This window comes from Diorhabda carinulata, chromosome 4, assembly GCF_026250575.1.
Source record: "Diorhabda carinulata isolate Delta chromosome 4, icDioCari1.1, whole genome shotgun sequence".
NCBI lineage: Eukaryota > Metazoa > Arthropoda > Insecta > Coleoptera > Chrysomelidae > Diorhabda > Diorhabda carinulata.
This window is the reverse complement of record NC_079463.1, coordinates 2933147-2944061: the sequence shown is the minus strand read 5'-3', so window position 1 is coordinate 2944061 and position 10915 is coordinate 2933147. Positions and strand designations below refer to the sequence as shown.

The 10915-nt window shown below is 32.4% G+C and overlaps 1 protein-coding gene across 2 annotated transcripts in view; it reads left to right on the top strand.

Annotated features, from left to right (window-relative positions):
* The first annotated feature begins 8445 nt into the window (after nt 1–8445).
* Nucleotides 8446–10915, top strand: part of LOC130893309 (uncharacterized) — a 106422-nt gene continuing 103952 nt past the window's right edge. Inside the window, exon 1 of one of the 2 annotated variants that reach the window (XM_057799299.1) lies at nt 8446–8559. In XM_057799299.1, the coding sequence (XP_057655282.1) occupies nt 8543–8559 (17 nt within the window). In that variant the 5' untranslated portion in view covers nt 8446–8542. The remainder of the gene's footprint in view (nt 8560–10915) is intronic. The other variant, XM_057799300.1, reaches the window with a different exon arrangement.

Below are 10915 nucleotides of genomic sequence, written 5' to 3'. Positions count from 1 at the left end.
TCCATAACTCCACATTGAATGTCCGCGCCTACCTCCTCTCCAACTCAACCGATTTAAGTGTTCAAAAACTCAAAAGAAAGAGGGTGTTTTAGCGAGTGTTCTTAAATCAAAACGAAGTCTGTAGCTATATTAGAACCTGAGATATAGATCTTTGAATGTAGAAAAATTGCCAAAAACCTAGAAAAATCCATAACTCCACATTGAATGTCCGCGCCTACCTCCTCTCCAACTCAACCGATTTAAGTGTTCAAAAACTCAAAAGAAAGAGGGTGTTTTAGCGAGTGTTCTTAAATCAAAACGAAGTCTGTAGCTATATTAGAACCTGAGATATTGAGGATAGAACGTGTGTATGTGAAAAACTCCCATAAGTAATGTACAGGGGGAAATCGCATTTGAGTATAACTCGAGAATGGTGAAAATTAGATAAAATCCGATGGTTGATGGCTGATCTGTGCGTCAATAGCTTTCATTGAAAAAAAAAAATTAAGCAAATCGGTTGGGTAGAACGCCTGAACGGACTCGGAATGGAAATCATCAATTTTTTTAATATATAAGATATCCGATGAAATTTCAACGATTTTTATTTCAAATTAAGTGTAATTCTAGATGAAATTTTATATTACAACAAAAAGGCGGTCTACAATGTTAGCCAACGAATGCAACACTTGGTACAAGAGATCAAAAGTAATTTGGATAAGATTTCTATTAGCTTCTAATATAATTTTTCAAAAAATAAAGTGTTGAGCGAAAAAAACAATGTTTCTGTTGATGAAATAACGTATAGAGCATATCAAAAGATAAATTATGTGTCGGTATAATAAAGAAAGAATATTATCATTAATAATAATGGTGGCGAAAGTGATACACTGATGAATCGGATTTTTTTATAAATCTTGTTACGACATAAAATTATTATAAGTTGCATGCATCATTAAAATATTTCACAATCAAAATTGATGAGAACATCAAAAAAGTACAAGATTTTGATTGGATACTTATAGACTATCATAATTTATTATAATAACGTTAGGATTGCATATTTACTCATCCGAATACTCATCTGAGTACCATAAAAACTGAAACTGAAAAACCTATTTTTCTTAAAATAATATATTTTTGGGGTGAAATAGATGCTAAGCTATAGTTTTAAACTGATTTCCAAATTTTGTCAACTAGCCTATTGTTCTCTCTTGTTTTAAGATTCTTCCATTATTCCAGTTTTTATTGAGGAGTGGATGAAATCTTTTTGTTGAAAGATGGTGTATCTGCCTGTATTAATTCTGCTTGAATACCTTCATCGCCTCCAGCTTTTCCTTTTCTCAGGCAATTTATTGCAAGAGTTATTTCTCGAATCGCAATTACTTCCTCCATGATATTTAGTGTCTTTCGTTTATTTTCTTTGATATGCTGATACAACAAACTATCTGGGATACAAGAGAAATACAAGAGAATGTACTGGTGGATGAAAAGAAAAATTCGTCAATCTATAATAAATTACTTGCTTATTTCATATTTAGTAAAGAAATTATAAAATGATAGTTTTCTTTATTTCGAAAATTTAAAACAAACTAATTTTATGAAATATCAGTCAACAAGTTTTGTTTAGGCTCATATTTCATAGAGCCACAGACTGACCCTTTTCATTGATTATCCCTTAAAACAAAACAAATCTTAACATACAGTTATATTTGGTTTTACTTTTTTTAAATAATATATATCTCGGTTTTTACCCTATTATAGAGATATTCCTTCTACTGCGCTACTGCTTTGCAACATTAAACTGCCTCTGTTACTATTAATTTATGTTATCAGTGAAAACATCAAGAGCTAGCTCGAAAATAAAGTAAAGCAATTTAGTTAACAAGCTGGCAAAATCTACCTTTGTGTAGTGTCGCCGCATAATTTGGCTTCTTCTCTTATTCTTTTCCATGTTGGTTGTTACGGGACGAGAAGGGTAGCTTTTAAACATAATTAATAGCCACTTAAATTCGAACTTTATTCCGGCGCCTTTAAGCTTTCTCAAATCTACGGAACGTACTCAAAAAGTCTTTGGGTAAAACCGAGTTTAGAAAAGTCCATTGTTAGTTCGATTGGAAATTTTAATATAATAAAACAAATACTCATTATAAGACCCAAGGGATGCTGGATACCATCAGAAATGACAAATTCTGGAATTTGTGGATGAAAAAATTCAAACTATAGGTGATTGTTCAGAAATCCTTGGACTCCGAAAACAACTAATCAGTTTACAAATAAAGATATAAAGATAAGAAACGATGAATAAGGGATAGAGACATTCCAAAGAGAAAGATATTCCTGTCTGAGAAAGATAAGCTTAAGTCAAAATTTAACTGTACTTACAATGTAATATCAAATAATGGATTATCCCCACGGAAAAAAATGCTCAAAGGTTGTTATGAATATAAAAGTAAGAGAAGATATTGATAATATAAAATATTCCAAAATATGTGTTTTGTTAAACAAGTAAAAACCAAAGAAATCGAAATTTTTATTTGTGTCCTTTTTCCCGAATAAGGAAATTTTATTGCATAGGAACGGATAAGAATTCTAGAGCAGCGTGTTTTGGGGTCTGAAATAGGCTATTTACAAATTATTTCAAAGAAAATAAAATAGTTTTAATAATAATCTGAACTGATGAATTACAATGAACGCGCTAGAGATTCTAAACATGTTCTATCATAAGATTCATGCGCAGTTTGAAATTATGCGTTCGCGATTTCTAATTCCGAACGAATTCTGAATACATCGAATGTATCCTCGGACTTGCGTACTACGGACTAACCTCTAAGCTGTGATTTATACGTAGTTGTAAATGAAAAAACGTGGTCCTAGTTGATTTTGTATTTACAAATATTAAGAATAAATATTTTTCCAGTTAATTTTCAGTTAGATGAATATTATATACATTCGCTTCAAATTATAATTTTAGAAAGAACAAAGCAAATTGTCGAAAAAATCACAGAATATTTAGGTCTCAAAGCATAGAAATTTAAACACCATGTCTTCCACTGAAAATGAACAGTAAGCTTTAATCGTAGACCTCAGAGAACTGTGGAGAAAGTAACTGTTAGAGATATTGAATGGACAGTTATTAAAAGTTTGAGATAAGTCTTGTTTTTCACCACAGGGGCATGTTAATTTTATGCAAGAAACCCAATGTAGCGCAATAGTTAGAGAGTATTTTTGAGATAATACTTATTTTTTTTTCTGGATAGTTAGCCCCGCGGAAAACCAGGGGATTCTTCTCGGAGAGTTGATGAATTTCCTTCTGACGAGTTGAGTCTTCTAAATGTTGAGTGCCCTAATTATATTGCTGAATGGGAAGATGGAATGTTTGATGATCCTTTCAAGGTTTGAGATATCTTTTGCTCTGTCTTCTTCTTCCTGTTATTTCTAATCAGCCTCTTAAGAAGTAGATTTCTAATTTTCGTGTTTGGAGGTTGGTTTTTAATTCTTCGCCCATTTAACCCATCGAACTTCATTTTATCGACGTGATTTCTTCAATATGGTCGACTAGATGGCATGGATCGTACTATATGTGTCTTGTGAATATGTAGAATGATTCCACTTCCTATTGAACCTAATACATTTCATGTAAACGATTTTATTTGAGAGCAATCGTTATGGTGTAGTTTTATTTTTAAATTTGAAAGAAAGTTACAATGATGTGACAACATTGTATCCTAATGTGCCTAATGCATTCTTAAGTTATTGGTTATTTCGATATACGGCTTTTCAACAACCTGTCGGATAGATTACAAAAGGCCAATGATCGGCTTTTTATACATTGTCACTGCACAGGTAATCAAAAATGTAGATTGTTTTCAATAATTATAATTTCTAATAACCAATAAGCTGGTATAAGTGGGTCAAGGACTTTCTTATGATTTTTATGTAACTTGACTGTTCGTTTTTTTTATTTATATTCATTTCCTTTTTATTTATATTTTAATAGATAACTTTTCTTGATTTATAGTCTAATTTGAATAAAAAACGTTATATAAAAATATGTTTCTGATGATTTGACACAAGTTGTACCAGGCAGATCCAACATGAAGATACCAAAGCACAGGATAACAGAGTGGCAAGATTATGAGAATATTTCTCATTGATAAACAAAAAAATAACAACTCAGTGGTTTACAGAATCCTTACAAAGAGTTTATAGACAGGTAAGGATGTCTGTGTTTGAATTTTTTTAATCCAGAACATCTAATGTCAAAAATAACAATTGCGAAATTTGAAATGGAACGCTAAGGTTTTTGGTAATGACTACCAGTTATGTTTACACCATTGGGGGTAATAGAACCCATAACAATGTAGTCGAGAAATTCTAGAACCTCATCTGACTCTTTACCACAATTTCCAGCAAGATATTCCTTGGTCATTATAGTAAGACATTCCCGGAAATACTTTCATTGAGTCACGTAATCAATAGAAGTTTATTAAGGAGCGTTTCTTTTTTCAATAGTCTCTATCCATCCGTATCTCCCATCTTAGAGTTGGTTATCCTTTACGTCTTTAGCTACTAGGTTTCTTTTCCATTACTCGTTGTGGCAACCTATCATTGCAATCAGTGCTCAGTTTCCTTGTTATTGAGCATTTAACTTGTATTATTGAGTAAGTTCTTTCTGAATTTGTTAACCTATACGTCAAAGTAATAGATTCTAATGTGCCAAATATAAGTTTGAAGTTCCAGTGGGATTCGGCAACATCTTATCTCAAAAACAAAAATATTCAGCACATTGAATCAATTTTAGAGACATCTAGCGATTGATAAGATACAATTCATTAAAAATTGCTAGTAAGAAGCTTGTGAAAATATGAAAATATACAGGATGGTTCATTAAATAAGCTCGTCTTAATCGAATTATCCTGTATAAGGTTTTTGTTTCGATTTCAAGTTTTATTAAATTCGATTCCATGCAACTTAACTGAAGTTCTCTGGAAATTATATCCCATTAATTTTTCAGACGAGCAAACTTAACAATGCAAAGTCATTATCATAACTTGGCAACATAGCTAATGAAATTCAATACTTGTTCATTCCAAATAACTGGACAGTTTAAAGTGAATTAATGCCATAACTACTAACAGTATTTTTCATTGAAGTGGCTCTCTTGTAGAAAAACGTTATCGTTGTTTTGATATAATAGTTTGGTAGTGACTACTCGCGTTTTCGGTAGTTTCCTTTAGAAATGATTGAAGATATGTCCAAACTCTTGAAAAATACATTAGTAGCAACGAGATTTTGAAAAATTATATGAAATAAACGTATTTAATCTCAAAAAGTGGTTAAAATTCTTATTATCTTCATATATTTGCAACGGAATCTTTCAACTCTATTTTGAAATACTTCAAATCGTGGAATCAATTTGAAATTTTGGACACTTTTAAAGACTGATGACAGTTAAATAAACGCCGGAAGTTTCCATTGGTATTGGAATTAAATTTCCATCTCTACGACGGAATACTTAAACTAGTGTATCAAAGTATTGAATTTTTACCTGGTGTGTAAACATCGGCAATGCAAAGATCTGTTCTTAATTCACAATGTAGGTGGTGAGTTTGTATTTCCATTTGAGTTTGTTCTTCAACAAGGACTAAAGAACTTCAAAATAGATTTACTAAACAACGAATACGGACATATTTAAGATGAAAGGCATGTTTCTATTGATTAGATTGGTAAAGAAGTCTTATTATTGATAAAATTATTATGAATTGGATGTAATTTGTTAAATAAACCACGTCTTACCAAAAAGACTGATTTTAACTTGGAGTATGAATATGATTTACCTGTGCATAGAAATCGCAATGTCCTTTAAACCAAGCTCCTCAAAATCCGTTGCATTCTTCTTGACAAAATTCTGCTTTTTTTATATAACTTATCACAACTTGAAGATTTGTGTTTAAACTAATCCGTTTCTCATCGGTCTAATTTCACAATTTTCTCCACAGTTTCTATCCTTCAAATCTGCATCCAGTCATTTTTTTTCTTTGGTCTCCATCTCCTTCTTGTACCGTCTTACCTTCTCTCAATGCCTCATTTTTCAAATCCATTTCTCTGTATACTTTCAGTATGCTTCAACCATCTTATTTTTTGGATTTTTATTTATTTTCTTATTGATAACACGAAACATAAAAACTGTATAATAACTTATTCAGTGTGTTCCGAAACACCCTGTATAGAAACAAAAAAAAATTGTTGTCGTTGGGATATGTTCTCGAATCAAGAACCTTTGCAAGACGACAAATCTGTCTGATTTGGTGGAGATCTTCTAAAAACACTAATATTCTAAAGGTTTTTTATCAAATTGTCAAAGGTTAAAATGAAAATTAATAGACACTCTAGAATCTCTAATGTAATTTTTTGAACAGAAAATTGTTTATTTACTTGACATAGTTAGCATTTTGTAAAATCATAGTATTTTATGCAGAAACATTCAATGTAAAAAATCAAATATGGGTAGATTTAGAAATTCCTTATGACATCTGACATTAGCAATGTCATTAAGTTGTTCGTTCTGTATTCATTTACATACCGAAAGCTGTGTTTTGAGTGTTCCATGTAGTGAAAGTGACAGTTCCGTATTGCAAAACACTTTGGGGACGTTCTGGAGTAGAAAATTTTAACTTCCTGTTGACAGTTGACAGTTTCATTTCGATGATTTTGCGTAACCTTAGATTTTTAACTTTCTGAAATTATTTGTTTCATCCGAAGTTTTGTCCAAATTAATGAATTACAATGAATGATGATGAAAAAGAAAATATCAACGATGAAGAGTTACTCGAATCCATCAACATCTAGTCTTCATTTTGTACTAAAACTATTGGGGCATTCGTCAGTGGCGTTTTGGTATAGAAATTTTCTCAATTTCATCGCGCTAAATCTTATTTAGAAGGTAAAATGTAATATTAATTAGCATGTTGGTTTCGTAGACAATACTACGACCAAAAAATGGGACTACTATCAAATAAATGGGAGCATCGAACGCGAATTTTCGTTGTCAAACGTAGGTGTTATTCAACCCTGTTATTCTCCAGCAGGTTATAAACTAGTCAGTCTAGGAAACTTTTTATCTGTATACCGACAAACAATAGATATATTCCGTCCCACATAAAGTTTTGAACTGTAAATGCGGATAACTAACGTCTCAGTTAAAAAGTTCTTTCGAAACTTTGAAAAGTACAGGGCTGTCTATAGGTATATCTCGAACGTACATTTTTAAATGTTCATTTTTATTGATATCACCAAAATTTAAAAAGAAATGTTCTTACAGAGTAGATCTTTTTGTCTATAATAATAATAATATAAAAAAAAGTGTCTGTAATTTATTCGTAAAGTACGTTTCTACTTCTAATTACTATTAAAATGAGGAGCAAAGTGTAATTGGTTAAGTGAGGTTAGGTATTAAAACAAATAGGAAAGCGAAAATTGTGATAGAACAAGAATTTAACTAAGACGACAGATAAATAACAAAAAAGAAGATGATAAGTGAGATTAAACAATCCATATTTACAACCGAGACCGTGAGATAATACCCAACAGCTCTATTACAAGAAGTAAGTCTGTTGGGAAAAACATCACTCAGAGAAGGAATTAATAAGGTAAAATCGTCCAATAAAATTGATCAAATCTGGGATATGCCTCAGTGCGGAGCGCCGAGAAAAAATCTACCGCAATACTAAGTTCCAGCTGCAATTGGGATCAAATTGTATACGAAACTGAAATAGGAGTGTACAACATTAGAACCAAACACTCTGAAGCCATAGAATGGGAGATAGGAGATCATCATCCTGTCCGATAGCCAAGCAGCAATTAGAGCTCTAAGCCTAGACAAGTTACGAGCTCTGCAATTTCCCTTCCACTGGAGTGGAGGAGAACAAAATAGTTGAAAGACTCGCTATAGTAGGGGCAGATAAACCCTCCACAGGGCCTGAATCCATTTGTGGTATCAATTACAGAACCATAGAGGAAGCATTGGAAAAGAATGTAGATAGGGGTAGACACTTTCGGAAAGCTATAACCATAGAAGAGTCCTGTCGAGGTGCTGTCGCCTTAATGGGTACTTGAAGTCGTTAGATTTACAAAGATTGCAGGACTAAACTTCTATATACATTCTCTTGGAGCTAGAGACACTACGGAACTTCACACCACTACACCTAGAAGCGTATGAATTGGAAGACGAAGATCTCTATCATTAAATATCTCCAGTATCATCGGAAGAAAAGGTGGCATGTTAGGGTATCAAATATATCTATTCAAGTGGAAACAATAGGAATGGAGAGACGATGCTTTATAGAAAATTTGAAAATTTACGAAAGTATGACTCTGTATGTGGGAGAAGTATGAAACAAGAAGGCATCGCGTCGCCGTCGTTGAGATCCGACGTCGTCGTCGACGACGTCGTTATTGTAACGGGTCAGTCAGTGTGCCGACGCTTATCGACCGACTCGCTTCTTGTTCCGGTCGAAAAAAATTCGACCACGCGGCTCCGACCAAATGAGGCCTCCATAGACACATGAACCAAAATAAAAGGTAAATTTAACCGTTAATATGCGATTGCGAAAATAATTATTGATGTTATTATATTTTTCCAAAAGTTTTTGTCAAATTTCAAACTTACAGTTTTTGATTTTACTTTTTGAACTCTTTCGGGTAGTAAAGGTTTTTTCACAAAGTTCCTTCCTACATACATACTTAATTGAACAGTAGAAATTTTATTTAGTTTTGTCCGCTCCTAAATGAATGAATCTATTTAACTCGCACCTGTTACAACTAATGCGTTTTTGCTCTTTCACAACCGATGAATTATCTTTTATCGTTTAAGATCGAAATAGCAGAACACATACTTTATGTCAACTTACGCCAATGCTTTTTAATATTCAATTATAAAATACTTGTAGATCACTTCACTTGTTTATTATCCGTGAAGTTTTAGTCCAGTTCGGAATCAAAACCAACCAGTTTAATTTTTGGTAATAGAAGATTTCTCGATGTCTCGAAGATATTGCAGAATTAGAATTAGAATTAGAGGAAGTGAAAAGTTCTCTCAAAATAATAGGGAAAGTGTAGGAGGGTGGTTTCTAGACAAAAAGGAAATACCAACAAAAGACTAATTTAAAACCAATTCAAAACTAAATTGGTGGAAGAAGGTCCATTGAGAGGGTTTGGCCATGTTACCCTTAATAAGGAGAATGTATGAAGCACGAGCTTACAGAAAAAAAAAAAGAAAAGAAGACCAAGGAGGATCTGGACATAAGGAAAATCGAGGAATAAGATGGCAGGAATTTAAACAAAAGACTCAAGGTAGAAAAAAAATGGAAACTGTTGTGGAAAAAGGAGCCGACGTAATGATTCGTAAGGCTTCAGGATTAAGTGAATATATGAGGGTAGTAAGCTAGTTAACAAAGTTTTCAAATAGTGAAAAATAAAGAGAAACACGATGGATCTAATTTAACCTAACCTATAATTAGAATGCTTATTTTGAAGCTTGACGTTTCTTGATCTTTATGACAAAACTTAATCATAAATGAACAAAAATTGATTTATAAAACCTAAAGAACCCAATTTTGAAAACCATACCAAGTACCGGAAGAAATGATTGTTTTAATCATACTTGGAAATATATAATTTCGGATGGATTATTTCCATTATTGTTTTATCCTTAATTTCTCTTCGTTGCTTTTCACACTATTTTATTTCAATTTATTCACTCCATCTGGCCTATTTACTTTGTTTATTGATAGCGACGTAGCAACTTCAGCTTCTAGTAGGTAGCAAGAAGCAGATCTATCAATCTGCATTTGTATTGTGTCGAAGGCAATACGTTTCGATTAATTGTTAACAGAGATAGTCGATTGCTCTTACGCGTATATATCAATACTTATTATCAATTTGCATTCCAATGCTATGTATAGTTAAAATACGGTACCAATTCAAAACACATACGCAACAATTTTCAATATTTTCATTGTTATTAGAAGTAGATACTTGTTAAAGAAAGTACTCGACGATTTGGTAAAAAATTGAATAAATCGTTAAGATATTTCGAAAAATTGTTTCTGTACAGGGTATGATACAAATATTTTCAGTATTTCCACGATCAATTCTTCTAGTATTGCTATTAGTATGTTAAGAACAGCTTTCTAAAATAATTGTTCCATTTCAGAAATCTGAACACAATATACTATATTTTTAATAGTATTTATTACATGTGTTTCATCTTCTAAATATTTCTACACTATATTTTAAATCGAAATTAACCATCAGGAAGAAAGACGAAACTCTTTGAAAGTATAATGTGCTTTGAAAATATGTTCAGTAGATTTCTTGTTATTAAAAATAAATAATAACCATATTCCATGAAAATGTTTCACCCCTTAACTCTACCATCAACAAATAATAGTCGGACAGGGCCGAATCAGGGTTATATGGTGGGTTTTCTATCTCTCTGAATCCACATTCGTGTACAGTAGCTTTGGAAAGTAAAGCGGCGGGGACTGGAGCTTTGCCATGAAGCAAGCGCAAACCTCTACTGATTTTGCTGCGTCATATTTCGATTATTTTTTGAGATAATTCCCATAGTTGTAGAGTTTATCAAATAAGAGTAAAATTAAGGAAAAGTAACTAAAATCACAATGTAGGGTGCGTCACCATCGGAATAACTATTTGTTCATGACATGCCTTCATACGTAGGATCAAATTTGGATCCGACGAGTCATATCTTCTGGTTTGGTAATAAGTACTAGTTACTAAGTGCTGAAGCCGGACAATAGAAGAGCCTAGTAACAGAATTCATGGGTTTTTGACATGGAATCTACACCTTTGAATTGCATTCATACTTTTTTTGAACAAGCAAGCATTTTTCTTTGAAATTTTCATCGAATCGACT